This window comes from Saimiri boliviensis, chromosome 11 (assembly GCF_048565385.1).
Source record: "Saimiri boliviensis isolate mSaiBol1 chromosome 11, mSaiBol1.pri, whole genome shotgun sequence".
Classification (NCBI taxonomy): domain Eukaryota; kingdom Metazoa; phylum Chordata; class Mammalia; order Primates; family Cebidae; genus Saimiri; species Saimiri boliviensis.
This window is the reverse complement of record NC_133459.1, coordinates 34217801-34240443: the sequence shown is the minus strand read 5'-3', so window position 1 is coordinate 34240443 and position 22643 is coordinate 34217801. Positions and strand designations below refer to the sequence as shown.

The following is a 22643-nucleotide window of genomic DNA, read 5'->3' as shown; positions in this document are numbered from 1 at the left end:
GGCATGATCTTGGCTCATTGCAACATCTGCCTCCCGGGTTCCATCAATTCTTCTGCCTCAGCCTCCTAAATAGCTGGGATTATAGATGTGCGCCACCATGCCCGGCTAATCTTTGTATTTTTAGTAGAGATGGAGTTTTCTCATGTTGGTCAGGCTGGTCTTGAACTCCTAACCTCGAGTAATCCATCCACCTCAGCCTCCCAAAGTGCTGGGATTACAGGAATGAGCTACCACACCTGGCTTAGATCTTTTTGAATACAGATAATTTATATAGACAAACAATAATAGCTTCATTGTTAAAAATATAAATAAGAACATAATATATAGATTTTCTGCAACTTGCTTTTTTCACTTAAGGTATCAAAGGGGATATGGCTGTATATAAAATTCTATGCCATTTCTTTCAAATGGTACACAGTATCCTATAGTTACTATTTTCATGTTGGCAGACATTTAGGTTCTTCATCTATTTTACTAATATAAACCATACTACGGTGAACATCCCTGAAAGTGAGAAGGTTTCTAGATGGAAGTACACTTATTGAATATGTCCTCTTTGATGGTCAGAAGAAATGAAACTACTTTTGCAGGTTTACTACACTAACTACATTTGATGACTCACTCTTTTTTTTTTTTTTTTTTTGAGATGGAGTTTCGCTCTTGTGACCCAGGCTGGAGTGCAATGGCATGATCTTGGCTCACCACAACCTCCGCCTCCTGAGTTCAAGCAATTCTCCTACCTCAGCCTCCCGAGTAGCTAGGACTATAGGCGCGCGCCACCATGCCCAGCTAATTTTTATATTTTTAGTAGAGACGGGGTTTCACCTTGTTGACCAGGATGGTCTCGATCTCTTGACCTCGTGATCCACCCTCCTCAGCCTCCCAAAGTACTGGGATTATAGGCGTGAGCCACCACGCCTGGCCCACTCTTTTTAAAAATTTAAATTTTTATTAATTTTGATTTTTTGTAGAGATGGGGTCTCACTATATTGCCCAGTCTGGTCTTGAACTCCTGGGCTCAAGTGGTTCTCCCACCTCAGCCTCCCAAGTGCCAGAATTATTATAGGCATGAGCTACCATGCCTGGCTTGATGACTCTGTTTGTTATAAATTTTCTTACGTTGTTTAAGGGCTCAACTTTGGGAAAAACCTTCCCACATTCATTACCTTCATAAGGTATGGATTTTCTGATGTTCAGCAAGGCCTTGGTTGTACCTAAAGGCTTTCCCACATTTTTTCTAGTGAAAGGTTTTTTTGTTTTTTTCCCCCAGTATGAATTCCTTCATGTCCAATAAGGGTTGAGCTCTTTGTCAAGGCTTTCCCACAGTCATTGCCCTGATAGATTTTATTTCCACCTTGAGTTTTCTGATGCCCAGCAAATCTTTCTATACCTGAAAAAGATTTCACATTTAATATAGTGATAGTTTCTCTCCTGTATGAAGTTTTGATGACTAATAAGAGTTGAGCTCTTTCTAAAGACTTTTCCGTATTTATTACACTGATGTACTTTTTCACCAAGATGGTTGTGATGCTCCGACACAGTTGAGTTATTTCTGAAAGCTTTCCCACATTCCTTACATTTAAAAGGCTTTTCTCAGCCAGGAGCAGTGGTTCACATCTGTAATCCCAACACTTTGAGAGGCAAAGGTCGGGGAATTTCTGGAACCTAGAAATTCAAGAGCAGCCTGGGCAACATAGAGAGACCCCATCTCTGACAAAAAGTAAAAAAATTAGCCAAACATGGTGGTTGCACACCTGTAGTCCCAGCTTCTTGGGAGGCCGAGGCAGGAGGATCTCTTGGGCTCGAAGGTCAAGGCTGCATTGAGCTGTGATGTGCCACTGTACACCAGCCTGGCAGAAGAGTGGAACCCTGTCTCTAAATAAATAAATAAGCCTGGGCAATAGAGTGGGACTCTGTCTCTCAATAAATAAAAATTTTAAAAAGGTTTCTCTCCACTTTGTTTTATCTCTGATGTGTAAGGACTGCCTTTTGAACAGAGTTTCCCACAGTCGTGTTTGTAGGGTTCTTCACTGTATGAATTCTCTGATGATTTGAAAGGACAGTTTTGGCCGGGTGCGGTGGCGCATGACTGTAATCTCAGTACTTTGGGAAGCTGAGGCGGGCGGATCACCTGAGGTCAAGAGTTTGAGACCAGCTGGCCAACATGGTGAAACCCCATCTCTACTAATAAGAACAAAAATTAGCTGGGCGTGGCAGCACATGCCTGTAATCCCAGCTACTAAGGAGGTTGAGGCAGGAGAATCACTTGAACCCAGGCAGTGGAGGTTGCTGTGAGCTGAGATTCCACTACTGCACTCCAGCCTGGGTGACAGAGCTAGACTCCCTCTCAAAAAAAAAAAAAAAAAAAAGGACAGTTTTTTTCTCTGAAAACTTTTTCACATTTATTGCTTTTATGGTATTTCTCTCTAGAATAAATTCTCTGATGATTAATAAATGTTCAGTGCTTGAGGAATTTGCTGCATTCAGTACATCTGTAAAGGTGCTCACCTATGTAAATTTACGATGATTTAAAAGGCATGATAATGGGATAGTGTGCTCATAAAGACTATTCCACATTCTTTATATTTATGAGGTTTCTCATTAATAAGATTGCTGTGGTGGCTAAAAGAGGAAGAGTTCTGTTTGAATTGTACTTTCCTGCATTCTTTGTATCTATAGTATTGCATCTCTGTGGAGCCTCTGCCCTCTTAATCCAGGCCTCTATCATGACACTTTTTATTTGCTCTTGCAGAACTTCAGAGTATTTTGCTTTAGCATTAAGATCTTTGTTTCAAATCAGTACTCCGGGACTGCACAGGTACCTGACACAACTTCTGATGCCTCTATCCAGGCTCTGCTCCTGGCTGCAGTTGGGTGATTAGTTTCAGTTTGAAAGAGAGAAGTCCACAGGCACAAGATTCCCATAGTTTTCCAGCATCACATGGCTGTACAGGTTCTGTTAAGTGGCATTAGGGTATCTCTGTTCAACCTGGGTACAGGCCACAGCCACATTCCCCAGATGTCAGTGATCCCTGGATCTGGGCCATCTGTCTCCTGAACTGTCTCTCGAATGAGAGCAGAGAATTCTGTGTACACTAATAGTTCTAGAGGCTAGAAATCCAAAATCAAGGTGTTCAAAGTTGATGACTTTGGAGACTGTGGGCAGAATCCCTTCCTTGCCTCCCCCTAGGTTCTGGTAGTTGCTGTCAATCCTTGGCTTTCCTTGGCTTGCAGCTGTATTACTCCAATCTCTGCCTCTGTCATCACATGTCATTTTCTCCGTGTCTCTCTAAATCATTGATTTTATAGACTTTCGTTTTCTGAAATAAGCATTTAAAATTACGAATGTCAAGGCCAGGCGTGGTGGCTCAAGCCTGTAATCCCAGCACTTTGGGAGGCCGAGGTGGGTGGATCACGAGGTCAAGAGATCGAGACCAACCTGGTCAACATGCATGGTGAAACCCCGTCTCTACTAAAAATACAAAAACTTAGCTGGGCGTGGTGGCGTGTGCCTGTAATCCCAGCTACTCAGGAGGCTGAAGCAGGAGAACTGCCTGAACCCAGGAGGCAGAGGTTGCAGTGAGCCGAGATCGCGCCATTGCACTCCAGCCTGGGTAACAAGAGCGAAACTCCATCTCAAAAAAAAAAAAAAAAAAAAATTATGAATGTCCCTCTAGACACTGCTTTAACTGCATCCCACAAGTTTTTATATATTGTGTTATTTTCGTTCGGTTCAAAATATTTTCTAATTTCTCTCATGGAATTTCAACCTATAACAGTAAATCAGTATTCAACCAAAACTGAAGGTGACTACTGTTCAGATTTCTGGAGCTCTTTATCTGTGTAGCTTCCTCCTTTCTGGTACCTTGTTGAAACATTCTAGCTACACAGTCACCCTGAACTCTGTCTCCTCAATTCAGCAACTGCCCTGTTGTGCTTGGCTTCTCCTCACCTGTGCCACAGTCTGGAGCATGCCTCCAGCAGAAAGCCAAGGGATTCACAGAGCTCATCTGGTTTGTTTCCTTTCTCTCAGGGATCACAGTCTGCACTGCCTGTTGTCCATTGTCTAAACACAGTTGTTTTATATATTTTGTCTAGTTTTCCAATTGCTCATGATGGGAAGGCAAGCCCCATGGCAATTCCTTCTTCAAGAGCAGAAGTGGAAATCACATTGCATTTAAAAAATTAAATAATGGCTTGGTGCGGTGGCTCACACCTGTAATCCCAGCACTTTGGAAGGCCGAGGCAGGCAGATCACAAGGTCAGGAGTTCGAGACCAGCCTGGCCAATATAGTGAAACCCCGTCTCTACTAAAATTACAAAAATTAGCCGAGTGTTGTGGCACGCACCTATAGTCCCAGCTACTCAGGAGGCTGAGGCAGAAGAATTGCTTGAACCCGGGAGGCAGAGGTTGCAGTGAGCTGAAATTGAGCCACTGCACTCCAGCCTGGGTGACAGAGTGATATGTTGTCTCAAAGAAAAAGAATTATATATGTGTGTGTGTGTATATATATATATATATATATATATAAGCTTACAGAAAAGTACAAATAATTTTCATCTGTTGACCTCTTAAGTATGAGAAAATTGTTATGAGACAAATGAGGGAAAGTTGATACAAAGGTACAAATAGTAGTTACTAATATAACAATTTGATTTCAACCAAGTCTGTTCACTCAGTTAACTGTTACCAAGATTCTTAACTATTGGTGACTGTGTAGAAAGGTAAATAAAAATGAGGGAGTATTTTCATCTTTTTTTTAAGGCAGTTCTATTTTCTCTGGCCTTGTAAATTTCCTGGTCTGGTGTTAGGTTGGTACCAGTGCTGGCTTCCATAGTGCTGCTGACTCAGTAGTCTAGAAGCTTGCCTTTGTCTTCCTTTTATCTTCCAGTTGATTAGTGTCCACATTTAGTAAGTATTCCATGGGAGTCAGTTGGCTTTGGCTGATTGTCAGTTGCTTTTATTAGAACCCTTTTCAGTTGTGTGTACATGCAGACATGATTATCCATATATTCAGTGTTTTGATTCTATTACATATTTATTTTTTCTATGTAATTCTAACATATATTTCATGTTGTAACCCCAGGGCCAGGTCTAGGGTAAGGAGAGAGGTGCCCAGAGCACAAAATTTAAAAAGACAGTCACTATGAAGGTCCTGTGAGGCAACCCTGCACTGGAATGACTCTGAGAGTGAGCACCTCCTTAAATTTTGTGCCTGAGGCACTCTCTTGCCTCATCCTGGTTCTTTTTCTATATAGCTGGTATTAGAGATCTATATAACCAGTAACTTAAAATGAACTCACATAATCACTTTCATTTGGAATAAGTTTTTATTTCATCTGTGAAAACAGAGGTGAGATACTATTTCAGAAGAATCAGTGCCATGCCTGAAATAATTAAAAGAAATAAGTCCAAAGTTTATCCATAAGCAACATTAGCCAGAATTTTGGACCAATTATCTAGGTTACCCACAGCGTGTCACTGTTGTATTTATGTTCTATTATTTCTTATCATGACGTGACTTGTTATTAGGAAGTCCTTTCTAGCAGAATTGCTCTCACGATTAAAATTTTTAGTAATCTTTACTACTACTCTGGCTGATACTGTGATATGCAAAGCCATTTGACTTTGGCAAGTGATTTGTTTGAAAAAAATGTACGTGGCTATAACCTGCATGAGGTCAAGAGTACTCGGTCTGTGTTGCTGCCAGTTTGCTGGGGCAAATATTCCAGTTTGTTCAGCTACCTGTTCTTCTAGTCCCACGTTTCTCACATTGTCCCTGAGAAATGCCTTGGAGGTGAGTGGGAAGTCGTCAAGTATTGGGACTCTGCCTTCTTCCTCCCCACTTGCCACTTCCCTGCATATACTTCTACCAGAATACTTCTTTTTGTTTTTGTTTTGATTTTTCCTGTTTATGAACTGGAATTCCGTGTAAAAGGTCTCAATGGCAGGAACTCATTGAGAAGGAGAACCATTAATGAATGTGGAGCAGTATTTCTAGAATCTAAAATATCCTAAGACAAAAAACACTCTCTTTCACATCCTTTGTTCCACTCACTAGATGGCTTTCTCACCCTCTTAAAAACTTGTCTTCAAAATAGTCTCAAATGTTGGTGCTCAGGGCTCTTTATGGAGCAGTAGTTTCTGTTTTTATTTCATCTGAAAATTGTTTTCATTCTTTGTTTTTAGATGCCAGTGAGAGCAGGTGCCAGCAGGGGAAGACACAATTTGGAGTTGGCCTGAGATCTGGGGGAGAAAATCACCTCTGGCTTCTTGAAGGAACCCCCTCTCTCCAGTCATGTTGGGCTGCCTGCTGCCAGGACTCTGCCTGCCATGCCTTTTGGTGGCTAGAAGGGATGTGCATTCAGGCAGACTGCAGCAGGCCCCAGAGCTGCCGGGCTTTTAGGACACACTCTTCCAATTCCATACTGGTGTTTTTAAAAAAATTCCAAACTGCAGATGATTTGGGCTTTCTACCTGAAGATGATGTACCGCATCTTCTGGGGCTAGGTTGGAACTGGGCATCTTGGAGGCAGAGCCCACCCAGAACTGCACTCAGACCTGCTCTATCTTCCAGTGACCAGCAGAGCTTAATCAGGAAGCTTCGGAAGAGAGGTAGTCCCAGTGAAGTAGTTACACCTGTAGTGACACAGCATTCTAAAGTGAATGACTCCAATGAACTAGGTGGTCTGACTACCAGTGGCTCTGCAGAGGTAAGCATGCTATGAATAAGAAGCAGAGAAATGGTTAAATCTGCTCTTACATTTGGCATACATGAGCAATGAAGCTGATGCTTGTGGGTAGTGCTCATAGGCTAAGGAGTATATATATAAAGCTGCTTGGTATCAGCTTCGTTGGTGCTGCCCAGATACACAAAGGGTAATTTGACCCTAGAGATGTTCATTCTATGTAGGTCTGACCATTGTTTTGGTAAAAGCAGAAAGCTGCTTATTATCTGGTCTAAGCTGGTTCTTGGGTACAGGTAAGTGCAGTTGTGTCGCTGTTAGTATCCACAACCATTCTGCAGTGTTTTCTGCCAGATTACAAAACAGTGATTGATGTGGTTGCAGTCAAGTTCTCCTCCATCTCTCACCTGCAACACATTCTTTATGAGGTAGTTTCTATTCTAGTCTGAATTAACCATGCTTGGTACCACAGATTAAGATCTGACCTGCTGAGGTGTGGAGCAGGATGTAGCCATTAGCCAAGAGGTCTCTGGAGTGAATTCTTACCAGGCTGTATATGCCAGGGGAGATACCACCAGTAGAGTTTATTTTGCTTATTATGTTTCTTCATTGTTAATCTCCTTGGGAAAATGATTAAAAGGAATGACTCACTCTCTACTCAGTCTCTCTTGATTGCTGTGACTTATTTTTGTATTTGTTTTGTTCTAGTTGTCTCTATCAAGTTGAAGCCAGAGTGGGCTACTACATGCCAGGCACTGTGTGTACTAATTGTTGCACTGTGTCATTTTGTTAATTTTCATAGCAGTATTTCCAAGTAGGTATTATTAGCCTTGTTTTAACTACTGAGAAAACTGAGGTCCAGAGAGGTTAAACAGTTTGCCAATGATCATGCAGAACAGCTAGAATTGGAGCCCAGATTTAATTTTAAGAAACAACTTTTTAGTGCAATGTTAGAGAGCAACCCTTGATTTAATATGCCTGTAAACATTAATGGATATCTACTATCAATGTCAGGTACTTTTCTAAGCCTTGGCGATACAAAATGAAGAAGAATAGTTCATGCCCTCAGGGAGTTTATAATCTAGTGGAGTGATTCATGAAGCTAGGTATTTACAGTGGTATATAATTATTGCTTTGACATACTTATATATACAATACAGTAAGAACACAAAGAAGACGTGATTCACTTGAGCAGGCAAGTGGTGTGGATGTGCAGGTAAGACTTCTCAGAGATGTTTAACATTTCTTGAAGGATGTGTAGGATTTTACTAGGGGGTATTAATGGTGGTAAAAAACCATTCTGGACAGAGCTACAGTGTATGCAAAGGCTCAGTCATAGTCATTATGCATTTACTATGTGCAAGGTACTATACTAAGCTGGGTACTAGGAATATTACAGTAAATAAGATGATTATGATTTCTGCCCTAACAAGGCTTATATCCTGGCAAGGAATATTATATTTCTAATAATTAAATAATTTTAATAATTATAAGCTTGATATGGGTTACAAGTGGGTAAATACAGAGTTCTGTGAAAACATCCAACAGGAACCTGCTAGAAACTAAGGTGTCACATTAGGCCATTTTAAATAAAGTTAGTTTAAGCTGAGATTTAAAGTAGGAATTAGGAAAAGAAACAGGGAAGAAGAGTATTTCAGACAGAGGAAATAACAATTTCAAAGTGTGTTAGGTGCCCTACAGCATGGCAAGCTCAAGAAATTGAGAAAGACTGACCTTGCTGGGCAAATGGAGAAGGAGAGCTGGTGGTGAAAGAGAAGTCTTGAGACATATGCAGAACCTTGAAGCCTCATTAAAATATTGGTCTTTATCTGAAGATCAGTGGGAAGTCATTAGGAAGTTTCAGTAGGGAATGACATAATCAGATATGTGCCTATATGGTGAATAGACTGGAAAGGGCAAGAATACACAGTTGACCCTTGAACAATGTAGGGGGTAGGGATGTCAACCCCTTGTGCAGTTGAAAATTTGCATAAGCTTCTGAATCCCCCAAAATGTAGCTACTGAAAGCCTACTGTTGACTGGAAGCCTTACCAATAAGTTAAGCAGTCGATTAATACATATTGTGTATGTCATATTCATTATTCTTAAAGTTTAGAGAAAAGAAAATGTTATTAAGAAAATTATAAGGGGCTGGGCATGGCAGCTTATGCCTGTAATCTCAGCATTTTGGGAGGCCAAGGCAGGTGGATCACTTGAGGTCAGGAGTTTAAGACCAGCCTGGCTAGCATGGTGAAACCCCACCTCTCCTAAAAATACAAAAATTAGCCAGGCGAGGTGGTGCATACCTGTAATAACAGCTACTTGGAAGGCTAAGGCATGAGAATTGCTTGAACCTGGGAGGTGGAGGTTGCAGTGAACTGAGATTGCGCCACTATACTGCAGCCTGGGCGACAAAGCAAGACTCTGTCTCAAAAAAAAAAAAAAAGAAAGAAAGAAAGAAAGAAAGAAAGAAAGAAAGAAAGAAAGAAAATCATAAGGGAAAATATATTTAGTATTCATTAAGTGGGAGTGGATCATTTTACAGGCATCCTTGTGGTCTTCTCGTTGAGTAGGCTGAGGAAGAGGAGTAGTTGGTCTTGCCATCTCAAGTGGCAGAGGCAGGAGAAAATTATAAGTGGAGTTCAGTTCAAGCACAGTTCAAGTCTATATTGTTTAAGAGCCAACTGTATATGGCCTAGTAAAGTAGTAAGCTCTTCAGCCAAGAGAACCATTGTACTAAGAAAGGAGATTAAAGATATGGGAAAAGGGATAAACAGTAAATAATCCCTTAGAGCTGTGGTTCTCAAACTTTAGCATGCATCAGACTCACTTGGAGGCCTTGTTAAAAATAAATTGTTCTTTGTTTTTTGCTCTGAGGAGCTGGAAATAAAAAACATTGCTGGGTGCCAACTCCACAGTTTCTGACTCAGTAGGTCTGGAGTGGGTTCTGAGAATTTGCATTTCCAAAAAGTTCCTGGAGTGTGCCAATGCTGCTTACCAGGACCATGCTTTGAGAACCACTGCCTTATAGGGCAGGAGGGTTAGAATAGTGAGCACAGAGTACAATATTGGTCTTAGGCAGGATACCTCCTGCATTGTGACAGAGAGAAAGGATTGGGTAGGATACGGTTAAGGAGGGTTTATAGGTTGGGTAGAAGGAAATTTTAGTTCTCATCTTGTTCCTGGTTTTTCTTAAGTGTGATAGATCATTTATGAAGAACAGAAACAGGTAGAGGTAGATGGGATTGGGTAATGGTCAGGAAAATTAGAGGTTTAGGGAGAGGGGTAAAAGTCTAAAATAACCATTGTGAAGGACAGAAGATGGCAAACTAGGTAAGGAAATAGAAAGATTGCTGGGTAGCCTTGATGATGGAGACCATGTATTTATAACAGTGGTACTGATCTTTACAGTTGTGTGATTCTCCTCGGTAGCTCTCAGCAACTCTGTCAAGAAAAGCCTGATAATCTGATTCATCCAAGATAGGATCTTTGCCAGGTAGTTTGTACAGAAGGAAAATGAGGAATGGAAGTTGAGCTTGTTGTAAAAAGAGTGGATGAGAGATAGTATGAGCAAGTATAAAAAGAGGCAAAGATAGGAAGGTGCTAAAGAAGCAGACAAGTTTGGCATTTGGAGGTTATCATGATGGGAAACAGATGTAGGAGGAATGGGTAATTCTGAATGCTGAAGGGATAGGAGGTGGTGGTCAGAGTATGGAGTATTTGAATTTAAGATTTTGGAGGTAGAGAAGTTCTGATGACAGAATCTAGGACGAACTGTAGAAGAGGGTTGCTGGAGTAGAGTGGAGAAGAAGTTTATTGGAGGCAAGGAGCTCAAAGAACCCAAAAAACTCAAAGAACATGTTAAATGAGTTACCCATGTGGACATTGAGGTGGTCTTTGATGGTGATGGTGATGATGATGCTGATGATGGTGATGATGATGATGATCATAGCAGCAATAACTAATGTTTACTGGGAGTTTACTATATATCAGGTACCATTCAGAATCCTTTACGTGCATTGACTCTTAATCTATACAACAATTATTATGAATTACTATTACTGTTCCTGTTCTATAAATGAAGAAACTCAGGAAAAGGAAGTTAAGGAACATGACCACGGCAACACAGCTAGGTATCTAGTAGAACCAAGACCTGAACCCAGGCAGCCCGATTCTGTTTGGACTCTCCTCTTAACTTTCTTACTATTCAGGCAGGACTTGGGATGAGGAGGACTTTTGAAAGACAGATGTCAAAATCATTGGTAAAATAGGAAGACTGATGAGTAACTTGGGAGACAATAGCTGTGATGAGAGTTGAAGTGTAGTGCAGCAAGATGGCAAAGGAAAAGAGGTTTTTACTAGGAAGTAGAAGAATAATAGTTTATAGAGGACATTGGGAAGGGGCAACAAAGAAAATAGCTCCAGCATACTATAGAATAATTATGGCCAGTGAAATCAGAAATGGACCAGTGAAGTAAGAAATGGATCAGTGAAGCTAGAAATATGGTAGATTTCGATCTGACAGTCTCCTGGAGGATGGTGAAAATTCCATCTTGGATCTTACAGAATTCAGGTATATGTTGTAAGGAAGATCCTGAGGATGTGTTGGCTATAGAGAGTTCTTTCTTCTAGTTTACCATCAGTGGGCAGTGGCAAGAAATTGCTGCTAGTGAATAGGATTTTAAGACCTTTGTGGCCTAATATGGAGAATGCATAGACATGACACAAGGAATATTGAATTTGAATTATGAACCCCAGGAGTGGGAGTGGGGTTTTGCTGCATGCAGTGTTGCATGGAGGCATTACATAGTTTGGCATTACATGTCGAGAACTACAAGTATTGCTAAAAAAATAAAATAAAATAAAAATGGGCAATGTGAAATCTTCAGATACAGACAAGTTATGTTTGACCTTATCATGCTTAGGAGCTAGCTTCTTATCCTGAAGGCCATGTATAGCTCTGGGAAGGTGGTAAGATTGACTTGTGCATTTAGAATTGCCTTGGCATTTCTTTTGGGAGAGAACTTGGAATTCAAACTTCTGCTTAATGCACTGGAGAAGGAAAGAGAAAAGTGTGCACTGCAGATCTCATTCTAATTAGGGATGACTGGCTAGCAGCACTAGTTTCTAGTTTGTGCTGTTTTCACTAAGGTAGGTCAAGCAACTCTGCATCCAAAGTGGGGAGAAATTGTATCATAAATTGCTTTTGTCTTGCCTGAAATGCCTGCAGAGCTGCAAAGGCATTTGGATTGTCAGTCTGTGTTTTTCACTCTTTTGGAAGCATACATATATTGAATCCAAAAGCAGATATTGTGGACCTTTTGCAATTCCAAAAGTGGAAAGGAATGTCATCAATTTATTCCCGTTTCTCAAAGAGAGAGAAGCCTGTCCTGCTTAATTTAAGTATTGCACCCTTTCTGTGCCATGAACCTCTGAATTGTTGGCAGGAGGAGCACAGAGGCTTGTTGACTGAGTCCTGGAACGTGTACAATATAAGCAGTTCAGCCAATTAATTGTGTACATTATAAGAACATGTACAGTATAAGCAGTTCTGATGATTAATCGCTGCTAATCCTGCTGTGTGTCAGAGAAAGAAGTGCTTTATTTGAGGGCAGGAAATGAAGGTCCACTTAGGTATCCCTGCATGTAAGGTTTGGCTTTAGGAAGACTGAAGTGTTCTTCTCCTAACAGCATCATCTCCCTGTTTCCAGTCAGTAATCACATACAGCATTTTAACTCTTTGCAAGCCAGTGACTTTCTGTGGAACAAATAAATGACTTAGAGGATAAATGAGCCAAGCACCCAGACAGCTCTCTGCTGCCTTCTTTTCCTGCGAACTCTAGTGTCGGCTCCACATAAGGCCTGAGCTTACCTCTTATCAGAAGATAGAGGTGTGGGGTGTGGGCAGTGACAGAGGGATAACCTTACGTAACTGATGACAGGAACCTAAGCATTGCTATTTCCCCCCATGTTTTATTGTTGTTGTTTTGGGTTTGTTTTTCAGGTTGTTGTTGTTGTTTTTTTTAACTTGTATTTATTTGTTTGTTTTTCTTTTTCGTATTAGTTCTTGGACCACAACACCCTTTCCTTATTTTTTTCCTTCATAACTACCCATTTTCTCCTCTAATCTCCTAATAGTTCTGGTTCTTTAATCTGCATATCTAGTTTTTACTATGCACAGTGAGTTTGAAATTGTGTTTATCGGCTACTTTGTGAGCTAATTTGTTGTCTTAGTTCATTCAGGCTGCTATAACAGAATACCACAAACTGGGTGGTTTATAAACAACAGAAATTTATTTCTCGCTGTTTTGGAGGCTGGGAAATCCCAGCTGAAGGTGCTGGTAGATTTGGTGTCTGGTGAGGGACCAGTCTGCATAGACACTGCGTTCTAGCTATGTTCTCACATGGTGGAAGAGGAAGACAAACTCTCTCTGGCCCATTTTCTAAGAGCACTAATCCCATTCACCAGGGCTCCAGCCTCATGACCTAATTACCTTCCAAAGACCTTACCTCCTAATACCATCACTTTGGGGGTTAGCTAGATTTCAACATATGAATTTGAGGGGAACACAAGCATTCAGTCTGTAGCACTTGCAAAGCAGGAGTTGATGGGGATTTTGGTGTGGATCCCTTAACAAATCCTTACCAACTGGCGAAACTTGACCATCTCTTGTTAACACTGCAGGTGTCATCCCTCTCTCTTTCCCCTTTAGTGGATGGTCTTAGTTTCTTTAAGGAGACTCTCAGAAGGCTAACTTTTAATTAATTTCTATAAAGATAAACTGTGCCATATTCTCCAGTCTCAGCTTTAGTTGCTGAGAATAGGGATATGGTGTGTCATTAAACCCCACTGACCTTGCCACTGCAGGAAGACATTTCTTTCTATTGGTAGGATTTTTATTAGTGACAGTGGCAGGTTTTTTTTTTTTTATTTCAATACCATTGTGTCTCAAAATGTATTGAAAGCTGAATTTTTATAAATTGTTATTTGATATTAAGTAGACACTAGGATAGCATGTGTCTTACCAAGGAGGACCCCTATAGATTGTGATTATGTGGCCAGTTAAGTGTGAAGATCCTGTGGGTGGCCTTACAGACTCCTACTCAAAATGGAATAGTGATGGAAGGTTTTGTTTTGTTATCTTTAATTATGACATTAATTGCTGGGTCTGGCTTTCTTGATTTGGAGAGAGTAGCCTTGGAGTAGAGGTAGGGAGGAAGGGAGAAAGAAGAAGAGAGAGAATTGGAGAGACAGAGAAAGAGAATATGAATTGAAACTTTTCATCATTCTGAATAAGACTTCTTGAAGCAGAAACAGGTGTATACACCTGGGTAGTAATTATATGACATATGGTTTGTTCAGAATTGGCTTAGTTTTTATGATTTCTATCCAGTGCCAGAAAAAAACTGCTCAAGGAAATTCCACCCAACCCTTTATTATCCCCTAAAATTTTTTAGTATTACCTCATAGTTTCTGAAGTAAAATAATTTGTTCCCTGTTTCCTGTTCCTGTTTCCTTAAAAATGTAGTACATATGTTTTTTTAAAAATGATAAGCTTTTTCTTCAAAACAAATTATTTTAATAAATGAAAGTCTGTCTGCCTAACTTTAAAATAGTCACACTTTTCTTCTACTTCTGAGAATCTGTCTAAAGCAATAGTTTCTAAATAAAGAAAACTTTGCACACAATGGTAATGCTACTTATTTTATGAAAAAAATGAAAGCAGTCTAATGAGGGAAAAATGGACAGTGTGCAACCGTTATAAATACGCTTTTGGGTGCATGAATGGCTCTTTTGTTACTCCTTTCTCCTTTCCACTCCACCCACATGGAATACTTGTTCTTCTGTGGGCGCCATACTTTTAGAAAGCAGCTTTTTTGAAGTATAATTGTCATATCATAAACTGTACATGCTTAAAGTGTACAGTTTTGTTAGTTTATTTATATCTATCTCTATGTGTATAAAACCATCACCATAAAAAGATAATGAATATATGTATCAACTCCAAAATTTCTTCTGCCCCCTTGTAATCTGTCCCTCTCATCCTCTCCTCTAGGAAATTGACTTGCTGTTAGTCATTATAGATTTTTCTATAATTTTTAAATAAATTGAATCATATGTTATATACACATTTCTTTTTAACACATTATTGACGTATGATTTATATAACAAAACATTCCTTTTAAGCATATAATTCAGTGGTTTTAGTAAATGCATAGAGTTGTAAATCATTATTACAATCCAGTTTGATAATATTTCTTTTTTTCCTGTCTTTTTTCTGCAGTACAGTTCCATAACATTTCTATCACCCCAAAAACTTCCTTTGTCCCTGTGTATCCAAAAGTTCCTGTATGTCTTCCCTATTCCAACCCCAGCCCTAGGTATCCATTGATCTGCTGTTTCTTTAAATTTGCGTTTTCTAGACTTTGCGTTATGTAGAATCATAGGATATGTAGTCTTTTGTGTTTAGCTTCTTTTACTTAGCATAATGTTTTTATGTCCATTCGTGTTGTAACATATGCTAGTAGCTGGCTTTTTTTGTTTGTTTGTTTTTTAATGGATCTCGTTCTGTTGCCCAGGCCGGAGTGCAGTGGTGCAATCTCTGCTTGCTGCAACCTCCACCTCCTGGGTTTAAGTGATTCTTGTGACTCAGCCTCCTGAGTAGCTAGGACTACAGGCATGCACCACCATGCCCAGCTAATTTTTCTATTTTTTAAAGTAGAGATGGGTTTTCACCACATTGGCCAGGCTGGTCTTGAATTCCTGACTTCAGGTGATCTGCCCACCTCAGCCTCCCAAAGTAGTGGAATTACAGATATGAGCCACCATGCCTTGCCCCTAATAGCTGGCTTTTAAAAATTCCTAAGTAGTATTTCATTGTATAGATATATTATAATTTGTTATCCATTCACCTGTTAATGGATATTGGATTGCTTCCAGATTTTGCTTATTACAGATTAAGATGCTAGGAACATTTGTGTACAACTTTTTTATAGCATATATTTTAATTTCTCCTGGATAACTACGTGGGAGTGGAATATCTGGGTTACATTGTATATTTTATTTTATTTTATTTTGAGACGGAGTCGTGCTTTGTCGCCCAGGCTGGAGTGCAATGGCACTATCTTGGCTCACAGCAACTTCTGCTTCCTTGGTTTAAGAGATTCTCTTGCCTCAGCCTCCGAAGTAGCTGGGATTACAAGTGCCTGCCACCATGCCTGGCTAAGTTTTGTATTTTTAATAGAGACAGGGTTTCACTATGTTGGCCAGGCTGGTCTCAAACTCCCGACCTCAAGTGATCTACCCACTTTGGCCTCCCAAAGTTTTGGGATTACAAGTGTGAGCCACCATGCCCGGCCGATATTGTATGGGTATATTTAACTTTTTATCAAACTGCCCAAGTGTTTTCCAAAATGGTTGTACCATTTTACATTTGCATGAGTAATGTATCAAATTGCTCCACATTCTTTTCAGCACTTGGTATGGTGAATCTTTTTAATTTTATACATCGTAATAGGTGTGTAATTGTATCTCATTGTGGTTTTGATTTGCATTTTCCTAATGACTCATGATGTTGAATATTTTTTGTGTGCTTATTTGACATTCATGTTTCTTTTGTAAAGTGTTCGTATTTTTCCCTATTTTTAAAAAGTAGAAAAAAATATCTGGATGTGGTGGTGCAACTCGTAGTCCCAGTTATTCAGGAAGCTTAGACAGGAGAATCGCTTGAGCCTGGAAGGTTGAGGCTGCAGTGAGCTGTGATCACACGGCTACACTCTAGCCTGGGTAACAAAACAAGACCCTATGAAAAAACAAAGTGTTATTTTCTCACATATATATTTTCTGCATACAATCTCTTTCTCAGGTATGTGATTTGCAAATATTCTCTTCCAGTCTGTAACTTACCTTTTCATTCTCTTAGCAGTGTCTTTCAAAGAGCGGATCTTAATTTCGATGAAGTCTGGTTTATTACTTTTTTCTTTTATGGATTTTGTTTTTGGTGTTGTATCTGAGAAAGATTTTCTCCTAAGTTTTCCTTTAAAAGCTTTATTTATATATTTATTTATTTATGAGACAGAGTCTCATCTGGGCTGGAGTGCAGTGGCATGATCTTGGCTTCCTGCAGCCTCCACTGCCCAGGTTCAAGTGATTCTCCTGCCTCAGCCTCCCGAATAGCTGGACTACTGACATGCACCACCATGCCTGGCTATTCATATATTTTTTACTAGAGACAGGGTTTTACCATGTTGGCCAGGTAGGTCTCGAATGCCTGACCTCAGACAATTGGCCTGTCTCAGCCTCCCAAAGTGCTGGGATTTACAAGCATTAGCCACCGTGCCTGGCTGTAAAAGTTTCATAATTTTAGGTTTTACATTTAAGTCTAGGGTTATTTTGTAAATTGTGAGAGCTATGGATGGATTTTTTTTTTTTGGCATATGACTATCTAATTGTTTTAGGATCATATTTTTTCCATCCTTTCTACATTGAATTGCCATTTTACCTTTGTTGAAAATCAATTAAATGTGTTTATAGTGTTTATGTGTCTACTTCTCTATACTGTTTGGTCCCATTTATCTATTTGCCTATATTGACATCAGTACCACCCTGTCTTGATAACTGTAGCTTTCTTTTTTGAGACAGGGTATCACTGTGGTTGCTCATACTAGAGTGCAGTCTTGGCTCACTACAGTCTTGACCTTCTGGGCTCAGGTGATCTCCCACTTCAGCCTCCCAAGTAGCTAGGATTATAGGCATGTACCAACATGCCAGCTTGTTTTTTGTTTGCTTGTTTGTTTTCCTTGTATTTTAGTGGAGTTGGGGTTTGATCATGTTGCCCAGGCTAGTCTCGAACTCCTGGACTCAAGCAATCCACCTACCTCAGCCTCCCAAGGTGCTGGAATTACAGGAGTGAGCCACCACATCTGGCCTAACTCTAGTTTTGTAATATATGTTTAAATCAGATGATGTTTAGAACTTTGTTCTTGATCAGAATTGCCCATTTTTGGTTTCTTGCATGTCCATATGAATTTTAGAATTATCTTGTCAGTTTCTTAAGTCTTTTGGAATTTTCACTGAGCTTATATTGGGAGTATAGATCAATTTGGAGAAAATCAACAGCTTAATCATAATGTTGAGTTTTCTGACCCATTAGCACAGTATATCTCTCCATTTAATTAAATCATCTATGATTTTTCTCAGTGATGTGTTGTAGTTTTGGTGTACAGATCTTTTTGTTTGTTTGACGTAGGGTCTCACTTTGTCACCCAGGCTGGAGTTGAGTGGCGCGATCTTGGCTCTCTGCAGCCTCGACCTCCTGGGCTCAAGTGATCCTCCTGCCCTTAGCCCCACAACTAGCTGAGACTGCAAGTGTGTGCTACCGTATCTGGCTAATTTTTTGTAAAATTGTTGTTTCGCCATGTTGCCCAGGCTGGTCTCCAACTCCTGAGTTTAAGGGATCCACCTGCCTCGGCCTTCCAAAGTGCTAGGATTATGGATAAATCTGATGAAAGATGTGCAAGATCTGTATACCAGCTGGGCGTCAGTGTACAGATCTTGCACATCTTTTGTCAGATTTATCTGTAATTCTAAAAAAAAATCAAAAAATGTGCAAGATCTGTACACTGGCACCTGGCTAGTGTACAGATCTTGCACTTTTTTTATTTTTATTTTTTTGTGCCTCCTCCAACAGAGATCTTGCATGTCTTTTATCAGATTTATCCATATTTCATTTAAAAAATTTTGGTGGGTACATAGTAGGTATATATATTTGTGTATTTCTTATCTTTGATGCTGCTATACTTGGTGTTTTTAAAAAATCCAATGTCTGATTGCTTTTTGCTGGTATATAGAAATACAGTTGCTTTTTGTATATTGGTCTTGTATTTGTAATCTTGCTAAACTTACTTACTAATTCTGGTAGTATTTTTTTTATAGATTCCATAGGATTTTCTCTATATATAATCATGTTGTCTGTAAATAAAGACAGTTTTACTTCTTCTCCAGCCTGGGTGGCTTTTATTTCTTTTCTTTTCTTTTTTCTTTTTCTTTTCTTTTTTTTTTTTTTTTTTTTTTTTGACTTATTGCCCTGGCTAGAACTTCCACTACAATGTTTTTTATATGTTTTTTTCTTTTTGTAACGATGGGCCCTTGCTTTGTTGTCCAGGCTGATGTGGAACTCTTGGCTTCCAGCAGTCCTCCTGCTTTAGCCTCCCCAAATGTTGGGATTACAGACGTGAGCCACCGTGCTAGGCCTCCAATACAATATTGAATAGAAGTGGTGAAAGTCTGCATCTTAGCTGTAGGTTTTTTGAAAGCTACAGACTTGTAGCGACAGGTTTTTTGAAAGCTATAGACCTCCAGCTTTCAGACTTGAAAGTCAGGTGTTAAGTCTGATGTTAGCTGTAGATTTTTTAAGATACCTTTTATCAGGTGTAGGGAATTTCTTTCTATTCCTAGTTCAATGTAAGTTTTTTTTTTTTTTTTGGAGTTTCGCTCTTGTTACCCAGGCTGGAGTGCAATGGCGCGATCTCGGCTCACCGCAACCTCCGCCTCCTGGGTTCAGGCAATTCTCCTGCCTCAGCCTCCTGAGTAGCTGGGATTATAGGCACATGCCACCATGCCCAGCTAATTTTTTGTATTTTTAGTAGAGACGGGGTTTCACCATGTTGACCAGGTTGGTCTCGATCTCTCAACCTTGTGATCCACCCACCTCGACCTCCCAAAGTGCTGGGATTACAGGCTTGAGCCACCGCCCAATGTAAGTTTTTATCAGGAATAGTTGATGGATTTTGTCAAATGCTTTTTCTCCTATTGAGATTATCTTTTTTTTTTTTTTTTTTTTTTTAGTATGTTAAGATGGTGAATAATATGATTGATTTCAAATGGTAAAACAACCTTACATTCCTGGAGTAAACTTTGCTTGGTCATGATATTATTTTGGTATATTTTTATATTTGATTTATAAAATTTTTGTTATGAATTTTTACATCTGTTTATTGGCTTGTAATTTTCTTTTCTTGTAATGTCTTTGTCTAGGTTTTTTTTTTGTTTTGTTTTGTTTTTTTTTTTTTTTGCTCCTTCCTAAAGTCTAGTTAATATCAGAATAATACTGGCATAGAATGAGTTGAGAAGATTTTCCTTTTCTTCAGTTTTCTGGAGGGTTTGTGTAGAATTGGTATTATTTTTCCTTAAATGTTAAATATAATTCTCTAGTGAACCATCTGTACTTGGAATTTTCTTTGTGCAAAGTTTTAAACTAGAAATTTAATTTTTGTGATAGATACATTGCTATGTATGCTGTCTCTTTCTTCTTGAGTGAGCTTTGGCAGATTGCCTCTTTCAAGGAATTTGCGTTTCATTCCATTAGTCAAATTTATTCACATAAAGTTCATTATAGTCTCTTATGTCCTTTTAACATCTACAGAACCTATAGTTATATCATCTCTCTCATTCCTGATACTGATAATTTGTATCTTCTTGTCTCTTATTCTGCCTCTGGCTCTTCTTCTCTCATTTCTCCTGATTAGACTGGTTAGTGTTTCTCAAAGAACTATATTTGGTTTTACTAATTTTTCTTATTGTTTTTCTGTTTTCTATTTTACTGATTTCTGCACTAATCCTTTTTTTTTTTTTTTTTTTTTTTTTTTTTTTTTTTTTTTTTTATAAACAGAGTCTTGCTTGCTCTCTTCCCTAGGCTGGAGTGCAGTGGCACAATCTCCACTCACTACAACCTCTGCCTCTTAGGTTCAAGTCATTTTTGTGCCTCAGCCTCCTGAGTAGCTGAGACTACAGACATGCACCACCACACCCAACTAATTTTTGTATTTTTAGTAGAGATGGGATTTTGCCATGTTGGGCAGGCTAGTCTCAAACTCCTGGCCCAAGTGATCCGCCCACCTCGGCCTCCCAAAGTGCTGGGATTACAGGTGTGAGCCACCATGCCTGGTTTGATTTCTGCACTAAATTTTATTATTGTATTTATTTGGCTTAATTTGGATTTCATTTGCTCTTTTTAGTTTCTTAGAATGTAAGTTTATTTTATTTTAGAATTTAATTTAAAATCATTGGTTTGAGACTAATGTAGACATTTTAGTGCTGTACATTTTCCTCTATTGCTTTAGCTGTATCACACAAATTTTTACATTTTGTGTTACAGTTTTATTCAGTTCAAAATACTTTTTAATTTCCATTTTGACTACTCCTTTGACCCTTGGGTTATTCAGAAGTGTGTTATATGGTTTCCAAATATTTGGAAGAATTTTCTACATATTGTTTTATTATTCATTGGTAATTTAATCCCATTGTAGCCAAAGAACATTGTATGACTTGAATCCTTTTGAATTTATTGGTACCTATTTTATGGCTCAGAATATGGTCTATCCTGGTAAATGTCCCCTGTGCACTTGGATACGTTTTCTGTCCTTGGGTGAGTATAATCAGTTAGGTCAAATTTGTTAATGTTCTTCAAGTCTTCAATATTCTTACTTATTTTCTGTTTCCTTCTTCCATCAGTTATTTCGAGAGTGGTGATAAAATATCATAATTATAGATATATCTGTTTCTCCTCATTGTTTGATCAGCTTTTGCTTTATGTATTTTGAAGTTTATTATTAGATGTCTAAATGTTTAGGATTGTTATTTCTCTTGATGAATTGACTCCTTTGTCATTATGATACAATCCTCTTTATCTTTGGTAACATTGTTTTCTCTGAAATCCATTTTGTCTGATATTAATATAGCCACTTAAGCTACTTTTAATTAGTGTTAACATAATGTGTCTTCTTCCATCCTTTAACTTTTACCCTATTTGTGTCTTTACATTTAAAGTCAGTTTCCAATAGGCTACATATAGATGGATTGCTTTTTATCCAGTCTGACAATCTCTGCTGATTAATTGGAATTAGACCAATTACATTTAATGTAATTATTATTATTGCTATTATTTTGAGATGGAGTCTCACTCTGTCACCCAGGCTGGAGTGCAGTGGCGCAATATTGCATGGCTCACTGCAGCCTTGGCCTCCCTGGCTCAAGTGATCCTTCCACCTCTGCCTCTTGAGTAGCTGGGACTACATGAGTGTGCTACTATGCCCAGCTAATTTTTAAATTTTTTGTAAAGACAAGTTCTCACAATGTTGCCCAGGCTGTTCTCAAACTCCTGGGCTCAAGCGATCTTCCCACCTCAGCTTCCCAGAGCTGGGATTACAGGTATGAACCACCATGCCTGGTGTAAGGCATCATACTACCACAGCTAATAAGCCAACAAAGAAGGTAAAATTGAATGTGAAAAATACTTAATTCAGACAAGATTGTGTGTGTTCAGAGTAGTATGGCCATAGACTGAAAAATAATTAATTCAAAGGAAGGCATAAACATAGGAAAAATGGACAAAGAACAAATTGGATAAATAGAGAGCAAATACTAAGTTGGTAGACTTGAACCTAGTCACATAAATAATCACATTAGGTTGGGCTCAGTGTCTCACATCTATAATTCCAGCACTTTAGGAGGCCAAGGTGGGGGGATCACTTGAGCCCAGGAGTTTGAGACAAGTCTGGACAACATAGTGAGACCCCCATCTCTACAAAAAAATTTTTTTTAAAAATTAGCTAAGTGAGGTGTGATGGCATGTTCCTGTGGTCTTAGCTACTCAGGAGCTGAGGCAGGAGGCTCATTTGAGCCTGCAGTGAGCCATGATCGCACCATTGCACTTCAGCCTGGGCAACAGAGTGAGACCCTGTCTCAAAAACAAAAAACAAACAAAAAGAATAATGGCCCCTAAAGATGTCAGTGTTATAATCTCAGGAACCTGTGACTCTGTTAAATTACATGGCAAAAAGGAATTAAGGTTTAAGATGGAATCAAGGTTGCTAATAAGCTGACCACAAAACAGGAAGATTATCCTGCATTTTTCCGGGTAGGCCCAATGTAAACACAAAGGTCCTTAAATTAGAAG

The 22643-nt window shown here is 39.2% G+C and overlaps 1 protein-coding gene across 6 annotated transcripts in view; it reads left to right on the top strand.

Annotated features, from left to right (window-relative positions):
• Positions 1-22643, top strand: part of KIAA0319L (KIAA0319 like) — a 127619-nt gene that overhangs the window by 45752 nt on the left and 59224 nt on the right. For 5 of the 6 annotated variants that reach the window (XM_074380503.1, XM_074380502.1, XM_074380501.1 and 2 more), the window contains exon 3: positions 6191-6714. The exons of the other annotated variant lie outside the window; for it this stretch is intronic. In XM_074380503.1, the coding sequence (XP_074236604.1) occupies positions 6191-6714 (524 nt within the window). The remainder of the gene's footprint in view (positions 1-6190; positions 6715-22643) is intronic. 6 annotated transcript variants of the gene reach the window in all.